The 25,625-nt window shown below is 44.0% G+C and overlaps 1 protein-coding gene across 4 annotated transcripts in view; it reads right to left on the bottom strand.

Moving 5' to 3' along the window:
* SYT6 (synaptotagmin 6) overlaps positions 1-25,625 on the bottom strand; it is a 147,577-nt gene that overhangs the window by 78,899 nt on the left and 43,053 nt on the right. For 3 of the 4 annotated variants that reach the window (XM_079979412.1, XM_079979413.1, XM_079979414.1), the window contains exon 2: positions 3,526-3,862. In XM_079979412.1, coding sequence (XP_079835538.1) covers positions 3,526-3,862 — 337 coding nt within the window. The remainder of the gene's footprint in view (positions 1-3,525; positions 3,863-25,625) is intronic. The other variant, XM_079979415.1, reaches the window with a different exon arrangement.

Here is a 25,625-nt window from a genome sequence, read left to right as displayed (position 1 = left end):
CATCATACCAAGGCAATTAGAACACAATTACTTGGAAAGACCCATCTCCTGAGAGATGCATCTATATCCTCTGGGGCCTTGCTGTAGTGATTCAAGTATTTGTAACATTTTAGTTGGACTAATATTAATATTGCCTAATGTGGATTTTGGATTTGGCAGAAGTGTTTGTGGCTTTCTTCTTCAGAATAAATATTTCTAAGGGGAGGGGAACAAGAGAGACATTTAAAAATTACAAATGGTCAGGAAAGAGTAAATGGACCGATTTTTCTCTTTATCTCATAATGTTCTAAACTGGGCATTATCCAGTAACATCAGTTGGCTATAGTTTCAGAACAGACAAATGAAACGTTTGTTTCATACAATACATAATTAACTATGCCATTTACAACCATGGGATCAGGTAGTTCTATCATGATGGCAAAATAGAACTTTCGTATTCAGAGGCAATGTATCTCCAAAGCCCATTTGTTAGAAGACTGGCAGAAGAAAAGGACTGTTGCCTTCACACTTCTATATAGGCTTCCCAGAAGCTAAATGCTGGACTAGCAGTGGTCTTGTGGAAGGAGAAGGCAGGGGATCACAGTTCTGGGACCTTTTATAGAGCAGGAGGAATGGGATCAACTGAGATAGTATGATCAGGAGAAACTAAATTTGTTTGTGACACATTAGAAACAGACTCATAGAACTGTAGAGTTGGAAGGGACCACGAGGGTCATCTAGTCCAACCCCTGCAATGCAAGGATCTTTTGCTCAACATGGGTCTCGAACTCATGATCCTGAGATTGTGTCTCATGCTGAGCTTTCCCAGTCAAAGAATGAGAAAAATAAGCAGAGGATGGGTACTTCTTTCCCTTTTTTTGGAAGGCATTCCTACTTCACGCCAGCAGTTTAATGGTAACATTTCTTCGCAAGATTGCTTGAACTAATTAAAAGCTTAAATGTTGCATTTCAGCTGACTGAAAATCTTGTGAAAGCTCAGTGTGTTTAAAAATCTATACAGTCATAAGCACCACTAAGTTCAATGGAGCTTACTCCCAGATACGTATATCCATATCCTATTATGCCAAAGATATACCTTTGGGACGGTGCATTTTGGGATGGTGGGTAGCAGGGTCCCCACAGTGAGATATTCAGGCATTTGGAACATATGTTAAGTATTTGTAACATGCTGGTCCTAATAAATCAGACAATATGCTATGTGCTGCTGCTGCTGCTCCGTGTGGGTGTGGGTGTTTCAGGGGATCAAAAGAGCTACTTGCATTTTTTACTCCTTTAGCAATGGGGCCTGTCACAATGAGTTCCTGCACTTTCGCATAGTTATGAATTTTCTTGATTTTACTCCTTTATCTTTTGTAACCCACCTTGAAGGTTTTTGCAATCCAGCGGTGTATAAATGTTATAAATAAGTAAATAAAATGTGCCATCTCGCTACTATAGGACTAGACAGACTCTTGCTCTGAATCTAGAAGGCTCTTATGTTCCTGTGCCTGAAAGCAAAGGAAATGAGCAAAATTGAGCAACTCCTGACCTCTACAGCATGGTAGACCTTGTTCTGATCAACCATGATGCATGGTAAAACATGGATAAAGTCACCCACATCTTAGCTGAAAAGACTGCCTGTATTAGAAGACATTCAGGTCAGTGGCCCATGGGTTACCAGGCTGTCTTCCACCTCCAGATCCTTGCAGACCCTGCCTTCCTTTGTCATGGATCCTCATGCACGGTCAGCCTTCCATCTGAGGCTACAGTGGCCCTGAGGCAGTGGCTGATCTTGAACACTGAGATGCAGCTCCCTCGAAGCCAGTGCAGTGAGTGATATGTCAATTCCGTTTATCTAATTATTCCTGCTTTGAGCCACATAAGCAAGAAAGAGAGGAAAAGGCTGTAATTCTATCTGACAGTTCGCCATGTCACTGATATGTCTCCCTGCCTCCCTGAGTCCTAACAAAATTAAAGTGGCCACAAGCATATTGACAGCTTGACACAATGAGGTCAAGTCACCGTAACAGGGTTTGAATCTTTTGGCTAAGATCAAGGGCCCACGGGGAGACTGGGGAAATATGTCAGCTGGTTCACTTTCAACTCAACCTTCGGCAGAGACCAGCATGTAGTCGGGAGAGTATCCTGCAGCTCCAGGAGGTGTATGCCAGCCAAAGGTTTAGCGTAATATCCCTTTAGTGCAATTGCTGAATGATGTACAAGTGTCAAGAACATATTTAGAAAGAAGAGAATTGCTGCTGACGTCTTGATGAGTGGTGGCCCATCGCATCAAACATAAACGAGAGCCATCTTCAGATGTGGGTGGGCTTAAAGAGAGGAGGGGTCAGGGTGCACATGCAAGCCATGCCCCACAAATCTTCATGTAATCAAGTTTAACCCCATGTAATAGGGTTCCTGAGGGATGCGGGTGGCGCTGTGGGTAAAACCTCAGCGTCTAGGACTTGCCGATCGTCAGGTCAGCGGTTCGAATCCCCGCGGCGGGGTGCGCTCCCGTTGCTCGGTCCCAGCGCCTGCCAACCTAGCAGTTCGAAAGCACCCCCGGGTGCAAGTAGATAAATAGGGACCGCTTACTAGCGGGAAGGTAAACGGCGTTTCCGTGTGCTGCGCTGGCTCGCCAGATGCAGCTTGTCACGCTGGCCACGTGACCCGGAAGTGTCTGCAGACAGCGCTGGCCCCCGGCCTCTTAAGCGAGATGGGCGCGCAACCCCAGAGTCGGACACGACTGGCCCGTACGGGCAGGGGTACCTTTACCTTTACTAATAGGGTTCCTGGTCATGAGGAGGATTCTGACTGCATTTCAAATCCATCTTCAAATCTTCCTACTCACTAGTCCCCAGTCCAAGGGCCTGAAGGAATGTTGTCCTACCTCCCAAAATATTTCTGCTTCTCCTCAAGTGCACCAATTTTGCAAATGGCAACAAAAGGGAAGAAATTCAGGGATGGGCAGAGATGTTACTTATGGGAAGAAAGATATGAGTGCAATAGCACCCTATCGTTCATAACTCTCTGCAAGTGGTATTCAGAGGTATTCTGCCTCTGGGTTGTATCTGATTGGTGTCCCAGATTTCTGTTGCTCTTCTGTTCTTGTTTAACAGAGACAATAAAGTTTGTCTCCAGTCTGCACACCATTGTGTCCTCTAAGCCATGACATGACAATTACTCAAACAAATCTAATTACTCTAGAACACCTTGATCAATATACACTCCTTGATGAAAACAAAAAAGGATGGGGGGGGGGAGAGAACTTAACAAACAAACCAAAAACATAAACTTTATTTTGAGCATATACAGTGAGCAATGAGGAAGCTCTTCACTTCATTGCAGGGGATACGCCTGTGGTTTGAGGCTGTGGGAACTTATTTGAATGGACAAGTAATAGCAAGAGAAAACTGGGCGTGGCATGCGATGACCTTCATCAGCGCTCCCTTCTCCTCATGGAGAGTTTTCCCATCTTCAGCACCTCTGTAAAATGACCCATATTGTCTGATCCAACAGATGGCAATTCAAGGGATGCTCTGTACTCACCTGGTGGACGATGCAGGCTCTGTTGTCTGCCTCTGCATCCGTGTGCGTCTCATAAGGTGATCCTTCATGGACATCTGGACTTCTGCGGGAATATCCGGTGACGTGTGACTGATTTTCACAGCTGCCTCCAAGAAGCCCAGAGTCCCTGTGTCCTTTAGCTTGTCAGCCATGTTCTCTTTGTCGTGTTCCGCTGAGTTCTGGGAGGCGGGGGTGTTAGTCGAAATGGCCTTGTTCCTCCAGGGCACCCAGCACAGCTTCCAAAAGAGAAAGAGAAAAACTGCCACCAGGGCCAGTCCACATACAATAACTATCACGGCAAGGAGGCTGATGGAGAGCTCTAGAGGTTGGGAAAAGGCAACAGTGACAAACAGGGGCAGGAAGGATCAGAGAAGAGATGTGGAAGAATGGGTGGGAAAGCAGGAAAGGAGGGAGGTAAGGGAGAAAAGAAAAGAAAAGCCTGTGAGAAACCTGAAAGAACAAGGACAGGTACATTCTGAAATAGCGTCTGTTCCCTTTCATATGCTCTGCTCATGAAAAGAAAGTGTAACAAGATTCCTCATTGAAACATTTATCCAGAGTAGACATTCTTAACTATCCACACACCCCAAACCCTTCTGTTTCTGTTGGAATGTTGTGATTTCCTAAAACTATTTCATTACAGTTCTTGTGATGGTCTTGTTTGATATAAGCATTATAATTTTGGGAAGCTCAACTGAAATGGCCACCCAAATCACACACCAACATCGTTTCTCCTCTGATCAACAACTTCTGGCAATTCTTAAAATGTTAAGAGATCTGACTACAGGACAGACAGCACTAATGATTAGGTTTTCAAAATGTCTGGTGCCAGTGGGGCACCCTATTGGGAATGGATGCTTCCTCACAGACCTATTGACTATTCATTCCCAGTCAGGGTCTGATAATGTGAGCTGGTGCCCTGGAAAGGATTCATGTCCGCTGCTGACTGCATTGGGAGTTTGTTGGCAGAAGTAGTTGGCTAGTTGTTTGGTTGGGTGGCTGGGAAAGGAACAGATCCCAGCTCTACTTATTGTGGTCCCAGTCCCAGTGCTGCCCTCCCCCAGGCCATGGTTAAATAAGGGGTGGTAAGATGGATTCTGGCAAACAACCATCTGGATTAAAAATGGCCATAGCTTTATTGATTACAGATACAGGTGGAACTTCAGCTCAGGCATTGGGTGTAAATTCATTCCACGCTTCTTCCAGACGGCTGGAACAATTTCAGGGTCATGTCAAGGATTATGCCCCCCCCCCCCTCACTGAGTTGGGTCCATATCAGGGGAAGGAAACATCTGACACATGAGGCAAGTTAGACCAGACCAATTACATCAGTGCAGTCATTTTTATCTGGCCACGCCCACCTGCCTGCCACTTGACATCAGAAAAAAAATACCAAGATTCCTAGAAAGCTGATTTCAGTAGCCACCACTACACTCTTCAGCTTCTGAGGCATCATAGCATTCACTTGGCCATAGCTGATTAAAAATAGCACCTGAAACTTCTTAATCCTAGAAAACATGTCACTTGACACAGCCCGTAAGCAGATGCCTTTGTACTGCTCTGAAACAGGGAAGGCTTGTAATATTACAAAAGCAAATATTAATACAGTTCTGTACAGATCTGTCAGGTACAAAGAGTATAACACTGTTAGGCAATCTTTGGAAAACACACAGCCATTGTGCTTACGCTAAGATAACTGAAACAGAGGGGGTAAGTAGAGTTTAGGTCTCTGTTTCTTAGCTGTCTCTTGTAATCCACCTTGATCCTATAAGAAAGGGCAGGATAAAAATTTTAGTCATAGAATTCTGAAGTGGGAAAAAACAAAGTCAACATGTCAAATAGATCCTGGAAACAAGATGCCTCCATATGGAATTTTTAATTATTATTTTTTTAAATTGCTGAAGTACCTCTTGGAAAAGAAGTAATGAGGGGAAGGTTGTCATTGAAAGATTAGCACTTTGACATCAAATAGTGTTTTCTATCTTCTAAAAAGTAGTGATGATGATGATAAAACTGAAGTAAAGTGGATTTTTCTGTGTTAGAAAATGTTGGTGCAATTGGGGGAAAAACCAGTCCTCTATGCAAAAAAGCAAATATACTGTTGGAAGTGGCTGGCTTCCTCCCAGGAGAGCACATGATTTGCAGGTCCCAAGTCCCAGGTCCAATCCCTGGCGTCTCTAGGTAGGGATGAAAAAGCTCCGGTCTGAAGCCCCATTGCACAGCTTTCAAGACAGTGTAAACGATTCTAAGTTAGATCCAAAGTGTAGGTCAGGTTCCTCTGTGCACATGCTTCCTAAATTCCTATGCAATCTGAAGTTACCTGGCATGCAGCAACATCAAGGAAATGGATTGGGGCAATAATACAGAGAAATACAGCCATATTAGCTGGCAAAAGCCAGTTCTCCGGGCCAATCCCACTACTGGACAATGCAAAGCAGTTATTTCAAACGGAAATTGTTTGGTATCATTAAGGGTAGGCAAATGTCAGTTATTTAAGTTATGATACTTTCCCTCTCAGGAGACACCATTTTGCATTTCCACTGGATGAGCCAAAATATCTTGGGCCAGTTCTGAGGTCTGGGCCACACAAGCCACAGAATGAAGCACAAATGGAATTGTTGATGGAATTGAATTCCCGCTCCATCCATGAGTAAATTCAGACGGCAGGTGGGGAACACCACTTCTTTAAAACAAGACATGGAGGAATATTCCCCCATGGAGTTTTCTTTTTTAAACAAAAGCTCTCTGCAAATAGATAACACTACCACACCAGGGGGAAAGGTCCTGAGCCATTTGCTCAGAATTTTCCATCTTCTTTCTTTATTTCAGAAGGTATTCTAACCATAACTGTCGAAAAATCACAACCTTTTCTTGTCAGCTGAGTGCAATACCACAGCTATTTTCTGACTTACTCCTGATGCTTGGTTCCTGGTAAATGTGGCTTTTAATTAATTACCAACCTTCCTTCTGCAGGAGACTCAGTCAACCAGCATGAATCTTACCACACCTATGTTTTATTTGTTGTGGGATATTTATAAACCACACTGGGGAGGCTGATTACCCAATGAACGGTAAGATACCCATTTTACAAATTGATTCATTAACTAGAAGCCAATGCACAGAGTGACCCTTACAAACCCTCTACACCCAGGGTTAATCAATTTATGACTCTAGGCAGATTCTCCCGAAGGACTCTGAGCTATCTGTTCACACATAGCCATATGGTAATGGTAGTAAAGAAGCACTTTTAGGACTATAATGATCTGCTGTATGAGGAAGATATTTTTCCTTAATTTACTTATGTCTCGAACTATAAATATGGATGATCTTACATCTGTTTGCAAGGTGCCTGGGTCTTATTCTTTTAAACAGCTTCCTTGTGCACTGAAAAGTGCTCCATCCTCCTCAGAACAGCAATTTAAAAAGGAACCACTCCAAATCTATCCTTATTAGATAGCTGAGCCTGTATCAGACTCTCTAGGCAGCTCACATCTGTTCTTCATTAGAGCTGTTATGAAAATAACCTTTGAAATATGCTTTTCTTTTCAATGCAAGTATTCCCTACCAGGACTGCTCCATTTGATCACAGGTTTCATTTAGGAACTAGCTATAATTAAAATATTAGCACTGAGTATTGAAGAAAGCGATAGAAGACATAACATGAACTTTAATTGTCATCTTAATGAACATAAAAGCCAAATTTCTTCATTACCGTAAAGAAGTGACAATAGATCTGGTTGGATTGCTTGGTTTTGATCTGAGATCTGGCAGGATCAGTAACACAATCCATGTGTTACAAGCCAGCTTGGAGAGGGCTTGTTTTTCACTTCTGGCTCAGAGCACAGTCTTGGCATAATCCAGTCTTATGAACAATTTACCATTAGCAGAAGCTAGACAGAGAAATGTCAGATTACGCTTTGCACCAGTCCTTTGAGTTCATCCACTGGAGAAGAACATGTATCCCCATTGTTCAGTTAAACACCCAGGGTGCCAGCTGTTTTCTAAGTATTTTCATGACTAGCTAGAAATCAGAAGATGGAAGTTGATGGGTACTTTTGTGGCTGAAGACTTGCACCAGCTGTTGCTTTCTTCCGTTAGACCCATATAAATGCCCCTATTTGAATACAAGCCCCTTCATCTGCACCACAGCCTGGGGCCACCTCAATGAGAGGATGTCTTTTTGTTGCCTCATTTAATAATGAATAAGACTGCATAAGATAAACAGTGGAGGTTCCCCAAGAGACTTGGCTAATTGCATTCTCAGCATAGCACAGGCACCACTTTCTGCTGCATGGAGAGCTAAGCCCTGGAAGGGTTCCCAATGTTCTCAGTTATCAAATACAGCTTCAGTAGAACTTGGATGACTTGAAAGAGCAGCCTGATCCTCCCTGTATTTTTCTCTGCAAAAAAGTTACTGGGAAGGGGGAAATGTTTTCCTCTGCCAGAAGTCTATGGCTCTGAGATCTAATGCCAGAGGAAAAAATTATACATATGCACATTAATATTAGTGTCAACCAAGGAGTTTTCCCTCTCCCCATCCCCTCAATGTGTGTCCCCAGAAAGCATCTATATTCTTATTACAATTAGTCATGTAAATAGTGACACAAAAAAACAACCCCAGAAGTCTGAAGGGGTAAACAATGCTAGACATTTGCTGCTGATGCAGACATCAGCACCTGGGGCTGAGCAACTATTCCAGCCTATAAGGGAACATGTAGGGTTTACTGACTGTGTCTTCCCAAGGCTCATCCCTATGGGCTGGATTCCTGACAGGAGTTCTCTTTTCATCATTTACACAAAACTCAATAGGCCAGGAGCAAGCCAGACAGCACTGCATCAAATTGGCAAGTTAACTGAAAGCGAAAAATGGCCATCTTAATGGCATTTGTTGTGCAAGAGATGATTACTAACACAGGTCAGTGTTGGTTAGCACTCCCTTATGTGCAATCTAATGTGGAACAGATTATCTGCCTTGCAACATATGGGAATCTGCCGCGATACTGTAGAAGTGTGTCTGCAGAGGGGGCGCTCATGTTACAGATCAGCTCTCAGATTAGGAACTAGGGCAACAGCAGGTAAGTCTATGAGCCCTCTTCCACATGAACACCGATGGTAGCCCCTGGACTCATATGCTGGTGCACCTTCCACAATTGTCCCCATCCACCATGTAGTAAGGGAGCACTTGCACAGATGGACACTTTCATAGCTGCCAAACCCCCAAACAAACCATGTGCTGGTGTGCCCAGAGGACCCCATCATGAAAACTGCACCACTCTTTCTGCGCCTCTCAAGCATGTTACTTTCTCAGCAACCAATCAATGCTTCACCCCATCCAAGTGCCCCTGCTTTAAAGCTAGATGGTGCTGACTTTATTACAGAGCTGGACCATCCATGGAGGGGTAACATCAGCCTCTGAGTGTGCAAAATCCTCACAACCCCTGTTCTAGATGTTTCTTTGCCTTTTCCTGCAGCATGTGGAACAGCCCCCTTTCCTGAATCCTGAGTCACCTTGATGCATCTCACCAGACACCCTTCTTGTCCCCTAGATGTACTGATGTTCATGGCCCCCATTCTCTCCTGGCAGCACACTATAATTTTAGATGACTGCAGGCTGCAATTCTGTGAGTTTTAAATTTGTACACACAGTAATTGCACTGGATCACATTCATGCTCTCTCCTTACTACCAGTCCCTTTCATTTGTTTAGCTTTTGTGCTGCACCACATGTTTTCAGCAGGGATCTTCTGTTTTAATGCAATCTCATAAAATGACATAGACACTGATGATGCTATTTGAATAATTAATAGCAATTTGATCACATTACCCATTCTAGCTGCAATCATTCTATCTAGCTATACATTCTTGATCTTGCTGAATTCATGGTCTTGGCCAATGTTCTATAGCATCAAACTACAAGCAATTCATAACAAATGATTTAATGTGCCTCTTGTCTCTTTGGTCAATTAAACCTGAACTGCAACTGATCTGAGGGCCCCTACAAAATATGTGAGATAGGGATTCTCTAGGTCTATGAGGATTTGACACAAAGAGATACTGTACCCACTTGTGCTTATAAAGGTAAAGGTAAAGGTACCTCTGCCCGTACGGGCCAGTCGTGTCCGACTCTGGGGTTGCGCGCCCATCTCGCTTAAGAGGCCGGGGGCCAGCACTGTCCGGGGACACTTCCGGGTCACGTGGCCAGCGTGACAAAGCTGCTCTGGCGAGCCTGCACCAGTGCAGCACACGGAAACGCCGTTTACCTTCCCGCTATAAAGTGGTACCTATTTATCTACTTGCACTTAAGGGTGCTTTTGAACTGCTAGGTGGGCAGGAGCTGGGACCGAACGATGGGAGCTCACCCTGCCGCTGGGATCTGAACCGCTGACCATATGATCGGCAAGTCCTAGGCACTGAGGTTTTACCCACAGTGCCACCCGCGTCCCACTTGAGCTTATATTAACATGCTAATTTGCTTGCAGACATTATGTAACATTTCCTTAAATGCCTCTTCCTTTCCTTGTTTCTACTTCTTTTTCTCCTATATCAGTCACCCCATTTTGGAATGCAGATTACTCTAGTTGTCCATTGGATCTCCAGCCTTTTTAAAGTTTGGTAGATAGAGCTTGCCGGGAGAAGGTCTGGATCAGAACCATGGTGTTGGGAGTTGGGTAACAGTTTTCCCCTGCTGTTTTCTCAGTGAAGATCACCTCTCCTCTACAAGTTGCTATTTGTTCCTTGATAGGAAATATATGTGTAATGTACATAGTTGTGCATGTAAGTTTTCTTTAATGGAACACATAGCAAATGGGAGGGCATTTACTATACTAAGAAACCGGGGGGGGGGGGGCATTAAAGGATTAATCTCCCACCCCAGCACTGCAGTCCTAGTCCACATCAAGCTCTAAAATTGCTGTTTGTCAAAAGACAAGAAACTGGTTATTTGCTCACAGATGTTCATTGTATCATTTAGTTTGTTCCTGGCATGTAATAGGCATTTTGGCCCTAACTAGTGTGGTGAGGGGGGGAGTCATAGATAAGTGAGTATCCAAATAATCCAAATAATCCAAATAATCTGCAGTTTCAGAATGAGGAACAAGGTACAGATTGTTTCTATTGCAGAAAATGGAAAGTAGACATTCTGAGCACTCGCTGAGAATACATCACTCCAAAAGAAGTTGCTGCGTTGCATGAAACATTTTGCTAAGCCTTTTCTATTTATGCCATAGAATTACGTAGCATGTCGAAAGGTGCTAGCTTGCACATTATACCTTTAATGAAAAACCTTCAGAAATGATCAATTGAGGCCTCAGTGAACCGCGGTGCTGATAAGAGATGGGTCTCAGCCTCTGCTGCCCATTTATGTACCAGCATTGGCAGCAGTCTGGACAGGATTTAGGGGCCTCCTTATGCATGAACTCCTGATTTCCATCTGGCACTCCTCATAAAACATGAGAAGATCAGGAGCTAACAGAAAAAGTGCCTGTCTCAGAAGAACGCTCATTTATAACAAGATGATATTAAATTATCTGGCACTTAACTTGTCTTTTCAAACTTATGGCTGCTTTCAAATGTCCTCATAAAGAAGGAGGCAACCCGATGTAGAAGACCTAGCATCCTGCCCAATACTCTACATGTTGAAGAAAGCTATCTCTTTCACTTTCTCCAAGTAGGAGTCCTTATAGCAGACAGAGCAAACAAATTATCTAAGGTTTCCATATTGAAATGGAAGTATTATCATTATTATTAAGAAATCCTCCTCCCCCATCCATTTTAGCTTGATAGAATAGAATAGAATAGACTTTATTTGAGTAGCCGACAGGCCATAGCATCAAAGGACAAACACCGACAAAAATACATTACGAATATAGTTACCATAAAATCTTATGACCTATTAAAACCCTAGGTAGAACCCTCTGTCCCATGGGTGGCGGCCTTTTCTCTGATAGATTGTTCCAGGTCGGTTAAGATTGAAAGATTATAAATATAAATATAACCTCGGAGGGATGGTCAGGACAGGGAGAAAGATAATAATAACCAGATGGAGATGGAGATAAATTAATAATCTCAGTACTTAAAACTTGGCAGAGGTAATAAAATAATAATAATAAAACGTAATTATAATAATAATAAGATCCTAGGCGAGGAATCCGGGTGACGACCCTGATGTCATTCAGATAGCAGCTCTCAGTCTCATTGCTTTCTCGATAAATTTGGCAACCTCGAGCTGTTCTGGTTGGCTAGGAGTGAGAACAATTTGGCTTCACAAGAGCGGCCCGGGATGGCAGATAGGAGCAGCGTGATGGTCTCGTCCCTGAGATCTTTATATAGGGAGCAAGACAAGAGAACGTGTGACACAGTCTCTACGTAGCCAGCTCCACAGGGGCAGAGCCGGTTCTCGAATGAAATGTTTTGATATCTACCTTCAAGAATAGCTGAGGGTAACATATTTAGTCTGGCCAGTGTAAAGGCCCATCTGAGTTTTGGAATGGTTAAGGTAGACAAATAAGGTGCCCGAAAATCAAAGTGGGAGGGGGGCAGATAAGCGTACCAAGCACTAAATTTCTTAATATAGGCCAGATTATTCTGCTGCTCAATATCCTTCATGCGCTGGTCAATAATGGTTTTTGCCTTGGGGAGACCCATTTTCAGGAGATGCTGTGCTTGGAGGCCACATGTAAGTAGTTTTTGATGCACTACTTTGGACCACCGACTTCTATGAGCATCTTGTGCTACTAGAGGTAGTAGCCCGGATGGGTTTAAATTTAAGCGAAGCCAATAGTTGAATGTTCTTAACCAGGTCCGGGTTTTGACGGAGAGGAGGCCAGTCTCCAGCCGTAGGGCCACATTTGGTGCTGTCAGAGCTGCCTCCAGGTCCCAGCTCACTGAGGACCAACGCTAGGCTGTAGTTATGTACAAAAGTCTTTATTGAGGTTCAGTTTCCATTTTAAAGCCGCAGCGTGCAGCTCTACGTCTCGACCTTAGACCGGCGAAGTCCCGTCTGAGTCTCCTCCCCTTCCACACCAGTTTAAGACTCTCGCCTTGCTCCACCTCTTCCTAAATTCCTTTCTCCTCTGGGCCCTCCTGCCCGCTAGGGTTTCATCCTTCCTGGACTCCTCTGACGCTGACCCTGATGATTCTTGCCCCTCCTTCCGGCGGGCTTTAGGACCTGGTTCCCTATCCGGGCTACCTTCTGTGCCGCTCGCCTGTACATTTGAACTTGGCGCGCCCAGCCTGCAACTTTCCTCTTGACCGTTAACTCGCTCTCCGATGGAGGCGTGGTCAACCCTGACTCATCTTCTCTCGCTGGTGGTGCATATGTGGGCTCTGACACCTGGGACTCCTCCCCCCCACTACGCTCTGGTGGGGAAGCTGGTCCTGATTTCCAACTGCTGCTCTGGGAGTCCCCGCTGGCCCCTTGCTTCTGGGGTGTCCCCCTTGGGTCGCCCCTTGCCCTGCCCATCGGCGCCCCCTTCTGTGAATCTTCCGATTCGCTGGAGAGGCTCGTGGAATCTATCGGGCTGCTGTCATCTTCTCCTACGCTGCCCTCGGATTGCTCCCCCTCGCTCTCCATCTCCTCTCCTCCCTGCGCTCCCGCTGAGTCCCTGACAGGTGCGCATGGTGGAACGGCTAGAATCTGTATTAAAAATTTAGACTGGACTGTTTCAAGTGTGCGGCAATGATTTCCCGTCCAGATTTGGGCCCCGTAGAGTAATTGCGCCAAGGGTTTTGCTTGAAAGACCTCCAGAGCTGCTGGGATATGTCTGCCCCCCTTCGTAAAGCAAAAGCGAAACAGTATTTTGGCGCTTTGAGATGCTTTTTCCCTAGCATATTTATGATGGGCCTCCCAGGCCCCTGTTGACGGGAAAACTACTCCGAGGTATTTAAAAATTTTGACCTGTTCTATTGGCTGATTGTCCATCTCCCATCTGTGATGTCTGTGTCTCCTAGCGAAGACCATGACTTTGGTTTTTTGGTGATTAACCACCAGTTGATCTCTCCTGCAGTAGGCTGAGAATTCTCTTAGTAGCCTTTTGAAGCCTACGTTAGTTCGTGATAAGAGAACCACGTTGTCCACATAGAGGAGCGCTGAAATTGATTTTTCGGCCAATTTGGGGGCATGAAACTCTGGGAATGTTAGGTATTTGACCATGTCATTTATATATAAGTTGAATAAGGCCGGGGCTAAAATACAGCCCTGCTTGACTCCTTTGGTGACTGGTGTGCTAATACAAAGTAATGGTCTATTGTTGTTCTGCCCTGTCTGAAGCCGGCTTGCTCCTCTGCCAAAACTGCCTCAGTTTCCATCCAGTCAATTAGTTTGATGTGGAGGTGTTTGGCATACAGTTTGCTGGGGATAGTAAGGAGGCTAATGGGTCTATAGCTTGCTGGATCTGCCATAGGACCCTTTTTATAGATTGGAATAATTACTGCCTCTGTCCAGCAACCAGGTATTATGCCTGTTGAATCGATGTATGTAAATATTGACGCCATTATAGGAGCCCAACAACTGATATTGTTCTTCATGAGCTCTGCTGGAATGTGGTCTATGCCCGGGGCTTTGTTGTTTTTCAGTTGGGCAATTAGTTTCCCCACCTCCTCTATGGAGACAGGAGGCCAATATGGTAAATTCTCGGAGTAGGCACTTGGATCATTGTGCTGAGCTTTGTCATCATAGAAGAGGGTTTGAAAATATTTCATCCACTCCTGGGGTTCTACAGCACATGTGGGACCAATCCGCTCCTGGCCCAGGAGGCCCATAATGGTACGCCAGAAGGAGGCTGAGTCTTTCTCATTCGAGGCCTTCACTAAATTACACCAGGCCAATCTCTCAGCTTTTTGTTTTTTTACCTTTAATAGCTGTTTGTAGTTTCGTCTTAAATAGATGTAAGCCATAAATAGCGAGGGTGCTCCGGTGTTTGTGTAATTCCGATAGGTTGATCTCAGACGTTTCCTTGCTTGTCTACACTCCAAATCAAACCATCTCTCTTGATCCTTTGCCCGCTTTGTAACAGAATTAAGTATCTCAGTTGTTAAGAAGGTCTTTAGTCTTGCTAATAACTCATTGAACGAGTCCATGGCCTTTTCCCCGGTATTAGCTGATACAATGGCTGAGTAGATGGTCTTCACGTCTTCCGAATGGAGGAGATAAGTTAGCTCTGTATTGAGCATGGGGGTCCATTTAATTCTTCTGGGGCCAGTGATCCCAGATTAACGATGGGGGTGTAGTAAAGGTTAGCCGTGGGTTTGTTAAACGATGGGCCATTGAGCGCTAAAATTAGTGGGTGGTCGCTTTCGGTGTTATGTCCCACTTGAAACTTTGACACAGAGTTATAGGCGAATCTTGATATCAGAATATAGTCTATCACACTTCCTCCCATCTTCGCCTCCCCTGGGCGATCCTCTTCCTTACTACCGTTTAATATCATCAGTTCCCTTCTTTTTGCGACCTGGGCTAGACATAGCCCCGAGAAGTTGCATTTATTATCTTTAGAAAGTCGTGAAACGCCTGCTTCGGTTGGACTTTCAGGGTCCTGAATCTGATTATATTGGCTGTAAAGACTGTTATCATCAATTCCAATACGGGCGTTGAAATCCCCCCCCCCCCGATTATAATTGGTGTAGAAGGGTGGGAAGATTCTATGGAGTCTAGGAATGCCTCTAACTCTGCCCAGTTAGCTTTCACTATAGATTTTTTTTGGCAGGGGGGCAGATAGACATTGACCACTACCAGTGCATCTCTCTTCAATTTGAGTAGGACTGTCGTGGCTAGTGAATTGCAGTTTGGGAGGGCTTTTAAGGAATGTTCAAGCTCTGTGGAGATAAGGCTAGCTAAACCTCCGCTAGGCCTACCTGCCCTCACAGATGGAGTAGCAAGTAGGGAGTGACAAGAATACCCATTGAACAGAATGGGGTCGCTGTGCCAGGTCTCCTGCAGGAGGATGATATTGAATCGCTTAAGAAACATTGCAAGTTGTTGGTTGTTTTTCTTAGCGTGCCATCCTGCAATGTTCCAGGACAGCAGCTTTAATTCTTTGTCCCTCCATGGTGTAGATTTGTTGGGTCCACGGTGTCCAGTGACCCCTTTACGTCTAAAAAAACACTCCCATTAAGTTTGTCAATAGGCATCTGCTGCATAAGGGAATGATTATCCATAACTCTTGGGGACTTAAGGGGGTGATTTGGACTTGGGGGAGTAGCTATTTCATTTGGGGAGAGTTTTAGATAGTTGAACCAAGTACTCGGAGATGTGACAGTCTGTTTTAGTTTTGCCTTACCATACACCAGCGGGGGCTGCGATTGGTCTTCCGAATCTACACATTTAAAGGCACCTCCCACCGTCCTCTTGTCCACTAGGCACTTGGGGGATATAGGCCGTGTGTGAGAGCCTTCCGTAGTCTCAACATGGGCCTCCTTTTTGGTCAGTCTGCTTCTCAGGGTGTCCAGTCTAACCAAGATTTCCTTTTGGGCTGGCATCTGCAGTGACCAGAACCAATTTATTAGGGCATGTTCTTCTATGGAGAAAAAGTCCTCTCTGTCGTTCAAATGAAGTTGAGTCTCAATAGGGGCTATGTTTTCCTGCTGGTGTACTAGGCTCTGGTTTTGCTGGTTTTGTTGCATATGCACTCTATCGTTTTGTTCCTCTGTTCCTGGTCTCCCTTCCCCCTTGGCCGCCAGTAGGGAGGTTAGCGGAGCTCTGTTTTCAAAGATTCTTAATAAATCTATTCCTTTCTTTAAAAATAGATTTCTTGTTATTATTTATTATTATTATTATTATTATTATTATTATTATTATTAAAGATGAAGTTGACCAGATTATGATCTGTGAAAGTGATCAGGGCACGGACTGAATGTCCATCTTGATATAGGTAGTCTATACTGTCTATGTCGGTTGCTTTAACTGCCCCAGGTAGAATGTTGTATAATAGTCAGCAGGTGCCTCACGCGGTCTGTCCCTGTGTGAGGACCCAGTGGTTTTGGATAGTTCATGAATACCATCTTTTCTGGGCTTAGGACCAGGATCCATTCTTTCTTTCTACTGGGGGCTTGGAGTTCCCGCGGGTTCCCGTCTATATTGGAGATCCCCGACTTACTTCTGTTTGCAGTTGCTACAGGGGTCCTAGGTGGGTTCAAGACAGGAGCATCCAGCTGTAATTTGGTTGCTTTTGTCAGGCTGGGCAAACATAGGGGGAGAACGGCCGTGGGGGGGCTTATTTCTTTAAATGTACTTGGGGAATTATTTTCACATATGGGGAGGGGTTTGGTCTTTGGCGAGTCTCCCTTGTCGATCTCTTTGGTGCCTTGAGCTTTGATTTTTTTTGTAGATATAGGAGGTGATGATAATAAGTTGAAGAGTTTCTGCCACTGTTTTTTGCTGATGTGTTGGATTTTTCTAGACGGCTTAAATTTTTTGATGTTTTTAGTTTTCTTCGTCTTGGGTTCCGGTTTTCTTTTGCGTGAGTTTTAGCTGATTGTAAGCCTGAGATCAGAAAGTGACTTACTAGTGATCCTATAAGGCACTCTGGGAGCCTTTTTGACAAATGAGAGGGGTAAAAATAAAAAATAAAAAATTCAATACATACATGCATAATCATTAAACACCTAAATAAAAACTAGAAGCCGTTCAATACATACATTTTAATATTAAGCTTGTAGAGTTATTACTCATCTGTATGTGAGTAGGCACATGGTAGGGGGACAGTGAAGGCAAGCATGCTGAACTTTATACCCTGTTCTGTTCTGATTACCCTCCAAAAGCTGGAAGGAGATCTTCTGCAGCAGGATTATTTCTGCAATCATAGAGACTCCCTGCACATATTAGAATCCTGAAAAAAATCATAGGTGTGCAGGAGTTTCCCTGCTTCACAAGTTTCCCCTTGTCCCACTTTGGGAGTTCAGAGTTCTCGTCCCTGCCCGGCCACTGAGACCTGTTTATTCACAAACCGCATGCCTGAAAGTGGCTAAAATGCATCTGAGTAAACACATATAGGATCATACTTTAAGAATAGTTCTAAGTGAGTTAAAAATCACATGGAGCAGTAGAGCAGGGCTATTCCCACTGCCCCCACAGTTGGACATGAGCTGTGATTCCTGCATTGCAGAGGGTTGGATCCATAGCTGTCAATTTTCCCTTTTCTTGTGAGGAATCCTATTTGGAATGAGGGAATTTCCCTTAAAAAAATGGAAATGTTGACAGCTATGGTTGGATCAGACGACCCTTTAGGTCCCTTCCAATTCTATAATTCTCTATTATTCACTCCTGTCCCTACATTCAGGGTGAATGTCTGTAGAGGGGAGCTTGCTGTGCATACATAGGTTCCTCCGCCCCCTTACTGCGGAACTCCCAATAGCAAGTCTTAATTGTGTGAAGACACAAATCAGGCTAAAACTAAATTTCAGATGTCCCCTTCCCCACATTTATTGCAGCCAAATTAGTGAAACACGGGACTCTTGTCTTATACATACTCATATGGTCCATCTAGGTCAGTATTCCTTACACTGACTGGCAGCGGCAGTCCAAGATTTCAGGCAGGGTTCTGTTCAGGGAAGTTTTTAATATGTAACGCTGTATTGTTTTTAACACTTGATTGGGAGCCGCCCAGAGTGACTGGGGAAACTCAGCCAGATGCATCTGAGTATAAATAAATTATTATTATTATTATTATTATTATTATTATTATTATTGACTAGTCCTACCTGGAAGATGCAGGGAACCTTTGACATGCACAGGAAATGCTCTAGCACTGAGCTATGGTCCCTCCCTAAGCGAAAAACTATTTTTTTTTTTTTTAAAAAAAACATTTCTAAAACAATATAAACCATGAGCAGTAGCAGACAAAATGCTAACTGTTAGGGTTACGGTTCATTTTCACTGGTTTGAGTATTGCACCATTCCTGTGCAAGCCATGGCAAAGAAGACCTCTGCTCTACAGCAAGGTTGTTCACTGCCTGCTTTGGATCACACTCACAAACGTCTCTCCCTATTATTAAACTAGCTGGTTCTACATTTTTGTCCCTCAAAGAGCACAGAGAGATGTGCCAATCGTTTCATTTTTAAAATCCAGAAAACACAATGATATTGAATGAATGGCTGAATACACAGTGAAGCAATCACCATGCACCAAAATATCTTGCTCCATCCAGTTTGTCACATTACCAGACTACTGCAAAAGTTTCCGAGAGTTGAACATGGTAAAATATCAGCCTACTAATTATACACACACACATACATGTTAGAATTCCTGCTCCATAATTGCAGTCATGGGATTGTCGTCTTTCACATGACGGTATATGTTTTGACTCCACAGCGTGGGAAATGACAGAGACAGGATGTTTGTGTTACTGTGTTCCGTGAAGTAGGAATATTGTCCTTTGTTCTTTCTTTCTTTGATGTCTGATGCTAGAGATGCAGTGCTCCGTGTGTGTTTATATGTAAATAAAGTAGATTAGCCAAAATGCTGAGTTGCTGAGGTCTGTCATGCGAACTGCACAGACTCTGCGGATCCCTAAATGTGCCAGTGTCTGTTGGCATCCGTCGCGGTGATGTTCGGGCAGAAGAAAGCTTTTGAAGCTCCTGAATGATCGACCAGGAGGGAGAGAACATGCCAATCAGGCATGTGTCTCTGTCAGGGTCCTACATGAGTGTAGGACGAGCTCCTAACAATACAGAGTTCCCATTTTTCTTTTCCAGCTGCCCCGCTTCAGTCCTCATTCAGTCCTCATTGGGCTGGGGTGGGGGGTGGATTTTCATACATCTGCAAACCCTGGGGTTCTCCCAACCTTCCAGATACGCCCCTCTTCTTCCTCCGTGGCGTTGTTCTGACTCTAATCCCTGTCAGCACTTGCCACCTGAGCTGGCTATTCAGCACGATTGATACAACTGGATCATTGCTTTGAAGCTCAGCCCACATTTGTTCAAGTCACATGCTGTTTCAGGGCTGTGTGCTCAGCGCACAAGAAGGACATGACCAGGATCATGACAGTGCATTGATGTTACAGAACTTCCATTAAGTGGGACCTGCGCATGGCTAGGAAGCAGTGCCTGGTAGATCAGCTTACAGAGTGGCAATTTGCAAACACCCCATGCTAAGCTGGTTTCATTGACCTTGCTGGGAGTGTAGAATTGCAGTCTAATACAACTCACAAGCTCTTTCAGAAACTGAACTGCAGGATAATGCAATTAAAAATTGGCACTAATGAGGCAAGACTCCTCCTGGCAGAGCATATGCTAATTATGGAGATGCAGAAACCATTCAAGCAATGTGATCTGAATCTATCACTTCCTGATTCTCAGCAAGCTCCCTTATGTCATCACTTCCTGGGGAGGAAACAGGTGGGAGTATTTCTACATGAAAATTCACAGCTTCCTTCATATCCCCCCCCCCTTTGCAATGACAGTAAATTATTAATTAAAAGCAAATGTCTTATCTGCCTCATTGGCATTTAATAACCAAGGAAGCAGGAATGTGCAAACTCCAGGGTTGTCTCAGCAATTCATCATCAGAAGCTTATCTCATTTGGTTAGCACTATGTCTTTTTTCAGGCAGCTGGGAGGAGGGAAAACAATGCACCTATTTTATAAATAGAGAAAATTATTTTACCAACTCTCAATTAAAAAAAAGATAAACAGTGAAAAGATAGAAGCTGTAAATGCAAATGTAAAGTTACAGCATTCTAATCTTCCTGTGTAGGCAAAACACAACACAATACACCAGGAACCCAAGGATACTCAAGAAATCCTGTATGTATATATATACACAAACACAAATACATATGTACACAAACACAACAAACACAATTTTCTGTCCCTTACAGCTGAATTGTTAAGAAAAGGCTTGGGGGGACACACACAAATAAGTTACACAATCCTGATATCTGGAACATTCCCCATTCCTTACCTGCTCCCAGGACTCCACGTTTGCGTTTATTTTGCTTCTCCACTATATACAACAGATTTGTTTTAGGTTTCCCTTCCGTGGAAAGTATCTTCTGACAGTGTGGTTATTCCTTCTTGACTAAGCATACTGAAAGTACCTTACAGTTTGTCCACCCCCACCCCCCTGCTTCATGCAATTATCCTAAAATGGACACAGAACGAACTAGACTCTGATTTAGAGCCATCTGCACGACTATGCAAGTGTGGGAGAAAACTGAGGAGATATTAATTAATTAGTGTTTTATTTAGAATGACTGTCGCATGCATTTAGAATACGACACATGTAAACTCTCCGGGACTATGAGGACTTCCTGGCCCCATCTGTACAATATATTTAAAGCAGTATAAAACACTTTAAAGGCTTCCCCAGAAAATCCAGGGAACTGTAGTTTGTGAAAGGTGCTGAGAGTTGTTGGTATACCCCGTTTCCCTCATAGAGCTGCAATTTCCAGAGTTTCCTGGGAAGAAGGTTTGATTGTCACACACTTTCCCCACCCAAAACAGACCCAACAATGATAGAAAGCTTTAGCTCTAGATGGGGAACAGCAGCCACATAATGGGGTTTGCAAATAACTTAATGTCAAATGATGCTTGTCTTGTAACGCAAGTGTTAAGAGCATTTGCAGATGACACCAAGCTGGGAGGGGTAACTAATGCTGCAGCAGATAGAATCAGAATTCAATATGACCTTAACAGAGTGGAGAGGTTGGATGGCTAAAAAACCTCCAAATGTTGCAACCCCTTGATCATTTCAGTGATGCATTTCATAACCTGTTTCAACTCTACAATATCCTTTTGGAGGTGAGTTAACTTGAGCTGTTCTTCACCTCAGGTAGTAAAATGTCTTGGGCCACCCCCAGCACAGTTGGTTTGGTCTTCACCAAATACCTTTGAGCAAGTAGGCAACCTAGCATCCCTCACAGGACATGGTAAGGAGAATAATGAGATGAACTCAGGTATGCTGTCCTGAGCTCTGGGGAGGGTAGGAGGATGCAAACCTCATTATAAATATTATGCCAACAACAACAGTGCACAGTCAGTTCATGTGAAGCAACTCCCTAGATGACTGGCAGCCCCTGTTCAGAATTAGATTTATTCCCCTGCTTTAGAGATGGGCCATTTAGCTTATGCAGCAGAAGTTCGCTGTGCGGTAATTAAAGTGTGAAAGCTTCAAGTTTTAATCCTCTCCTGTCGATTGTGCAACCAGAGTTTATAAAAGTTACATGAGAACCACAGAAACCCAGAAACCGGCAAGAAATAACAACAGCATACAAAATGAGAGGGGGGGGGTTTCTGTTACTTCTCTGCACTGCCACCCCCCATGCCTTTATGCAGACAGAAAGGAGGAGAGAGAATCCAAGCCCTTGGCAGAGTCAGGTAACATCCTGAGGCTTCTGCTAAATGAGTGTTCTGTCCTCTCATGCAGCAGGAAGTTGAGTTATATTGTTATCAAAACAATGAGGAGGAAGCTGACAGGCAGTGCCATCCTCTGGACCACTTGTATGAATGAAGTCAGGCAGGTGGAGGCTCTCTAAGGCCAGACTGAGGTTGTTGGGGCAGAGCCTCATTTGCACAAATAGAACAGCCTCAAACTGGTTCTAAAGCAGTTCATAAGTTTTCAGTGTGGTTCAGTTCAGTTCTAAGCAGGGAAAACCTGGCAATTGAAGGAACCTTGAAGGACCCTCTTGACATTACTAGTGTGTTTTCACATTTTTAACAGGTCTGAGAAGCTGGGATCATGTTACAAGTGAAGAATCCATTGCGGCCATTTAAAATTGTTAAGGTGGTATCTAGTGTTCCTGTCCCTCTAACGTAGCTTTTATCAGTCTTGGATCCTGAGATATTGTTGGACCCAGTGCAATTTTTCTAGGAAAAGAGGTGCCGGAACTCACCATGAAGGCCTCCCTTGTTCTCATAATGGCAATGGTGCCCACCTGAGAGGTCACCTGAGTTCCAGTAAGTTCTGGCAGAAAAAAGCCCTGGTTGGACCACAACTCCTGTCATCCTTGACCACTGATCCTGCTAGCTAGTAATGATGGGAGTTATAGTCTAACAACATTTGAGGACTCAAGGTTGAGAAAGGCTGTTCTAGCAAAAGAGACTTCTGCTTACAGAAAAAAAACTTCCTTTTCTCTCCTGCAGCCCTCTGCACACCCTCCAAATCAGCTGGGTGGGGTGGGGTGGAGTACCCTCTAGAGCAGATTGGGGTGGTGGTGGAGGAGGAAAAGTCCTGTTGGGCAAGTGATGTTCTTCTTGTGGAACATTGGGTACAACCCTATGTATGGTTTTGCCCTGAAAGACAGTCTACAAAATGAAGCTCCTAAGACGGTGTTTGGGTCTAATAGTTACTACAAAAGTCTGTTCCCTTCACATTTAAATTGCAAGGGATTTTTCTCTGAAAGCTCTGCAGTGAAACTACTGAAGCAAAAGACACACACACACAAAGCAAAAGGAGGGGGACAAAGAACAGTTTGGAGGCGTCGTGCTCTAAAACAAGAAGCAATTTGATACTGTGCTCAGGGAAAAGAACCGCCTTTGTTCGGTCTGTCAAGATGTCCTCTCTTATCGTGGAGTGTTCCAAGGTTTGTGAGAGCAGCTCATTAATGAAAGGCTCCATTTTGTTTCATCTTGGATGGAAATGCATGAGGAGAATATGGTGTAATTAAAATTCAGTTTCTCCCTCCCTTGGTGATTTGAGGCAGCTACCCGAATCTGAGTTACCAATAGAGATAATTAGCAGAACCCAAACACAGAACGAATAAATGCCATGGACAAAGCTGTATTTTTGATGGGCTATTTGCCACTAGACAATACCATGCTAATTATGGCAACATTGACTTTTATTACTCAGTAGCAGTGTTCTCAGCCATTAAGAAGATTCATGGATAACTCTGACCCCACTGTGGACAGTTCTGTTTTAATATATCAAAAGGTTCTTTCCCTCCAGAGATAAATTGGGCAGTTCTTACAATATTGTAGTAACTGGAGGTCACTCCAGTCATATATTGGATTTAAAGCAAGGACACAGTGAGCCCTTCAAGGAAATAGGCAGAAAGCAGAAGTCTACACCCTGTTCTTCTGACTTGTTCTGCAGAAAGGAGAGAGAGAGAGAATGGAAGGGGGGGATCTTTTAGATCAAGGAAATCATTACTTGTCTTGTTGTTGTTGTTTAGTCGTTTAGTCATGTCCGACTCTTCGTGACCCCATGGACCAGAGCACACCAGGCACTCCTGTCTTCCACTGCCTCCCACAGTTTGGTCAAACTCATGCTGGTAGCTTCGCGAACACTATCCAACCATCTCGTCCTCTGTCGTCCCCTTCTCCTTGTGCCCTTCATCTTTCCCAACATCAGGGTCTTTTCCAGGGAGTCTTCTCTTCTCATGAGGTGGCCAAAGTATTGGAGCCTCAGCTTCACGATCTGTCCTTTCAGTGAGCACTCAGGGCTGATTTCCTTCAGAATGGATAGGTTTGATCTTCTTGCAGTCCATGGGACTCTCAAGAGTCTCCTCCAGCACCATAATTCAAAAGCATCAATTCTTCGGCTATCAGCCTTCTTTATGGTCCAGCTCTCACTTCCATACATCACTACTGGGAAAACCATAGCTTTAACTATATGGACCTTTGTTGGCAAGGTGATGTCTCTACTTTTTAAGATGCTTACTTGTCTTGCAAGTGGCCTAATGAACAACTGAAACAACAACAAGGCAATACCTGGGGAAGGGCCATAGCCCAGTGTTTTTGCCTACAGAAGGTCCTTGGTTTAATCCCCAGCATCTCCAGGAAGGGTTGGGAATGATCTCAGTCTGAAAGCCCAGAGTCGCTGTTAAGTCGGTGTAGACAATATTGAGTTGGATGAACCAATGTTCTGACCCATAAGGCAGCTTCCTTCATTCCTACCATTAGGGTGGCCATGGAGCCTACTTTGCAGAGGAAAGTCCTCTGTATGAAATACTGTCCAGGACAAGTCCATATTAAAGATAAAGAACCATAAGAAGTGAGACCAGGGTCGTTGATGTTGCACACGGATGGTTAGCATTTGGGAGCTGATTGAGGCACTCCTCGCCACTGCAGACACCCGAGTTTCCAGTGTCAGCTTTAAATGGAGTGCTACCCCCCAAGCTATATGCCTGTTCCTTCAGAGAGAGAGCCATTCTTTCCAGAACAGGCTGTCTCCCTAATTACTGGACCAAAGAACCACAGCTCAATGGTACTTCCACCTTATTGGAATTTATTTTCCCTTCATTTTCTCTCATGCAGCCCATCATTGGATCCAGGCACCAGTCCAGCACCAATGCAGCCTCTTCAGATTCAGATAGACTGGTACAACTGAATGTACCAGCATATTGATGACACCATGCTCCAAATCTCTGCATGGCACCTCCCAACGTTTTAATATAGATGTCATAGGAACAAGATGGAACCCAGCAGGACCACACAGCAGAAGTGTCATGGGGCCAAGCAGAAGACCCCAATGATATTTCCTGGCAGTCAGTCTGCAGACAGATGATATGTATTGTATTTCAGTCTTAAGTAATTATTTCTAAATTTGTGTCTATACATATGTATTAGCATATGCATATTTTTTGCAAATTGGTGCCTGCTTTGGGAGGGGTGTGTGTGCATAAGCGGCCACACCAGATGTACTTGGCAACTTCATTTAACATCCACATTCATGTGGAGAACTAGATCAAAACCACTTTAGACCAAGGGGGAGACCAATAGATTTTGCCCTTTTTATTGCAAAAAAAAAAAAAAAGCCAAAGGAACATGACAGACATTTGCTTTGAAAAACCCTGCATCTGTTAGCAAATCTGAAACATCCCAAAACTTGCTGATCAACTGCAAACTTGACAGGTTGATTTTAGCACTGGGCCAAAGTATTTGATCCAGCAATTTGTGTTAAAAAAACCAAAACAGTTGGGGAATGGCCCCTAATGATTAGATTCTTCTTCAAGGAGGTGGTAAATTACAAGATCTTTTATATTACCTTTAACGGGAGGTGGCCGACATTCTTTTCTTCTTGTTGTCTCCCTCTTTTATATAGACAAAAAGCCTTCCTGCTGCTCATTTCAGTGATGTCTAAAACTTCAATGTTGCCTCCGATTCTAATAACATTGTCTAGTTTTTTTCAGTGGCTTTCTCAGACAAGC

This window comes from Podarcis cretensis, assembly GCF_951804945.1.
Source record: "Podarcis cretensis genome assembly, chromosome: 6".
NCBI lineage: Eukaryota > Metazoa > Chordata > Lepidosauria > Squamata > Lacertidae > Podarcis > Podarcis cretensis.
The sequence above is the reverse complement of the archived record's forward strand: the minus strand, read 5'-3'. Positions and strand labels throughout refer to the sequence as shown.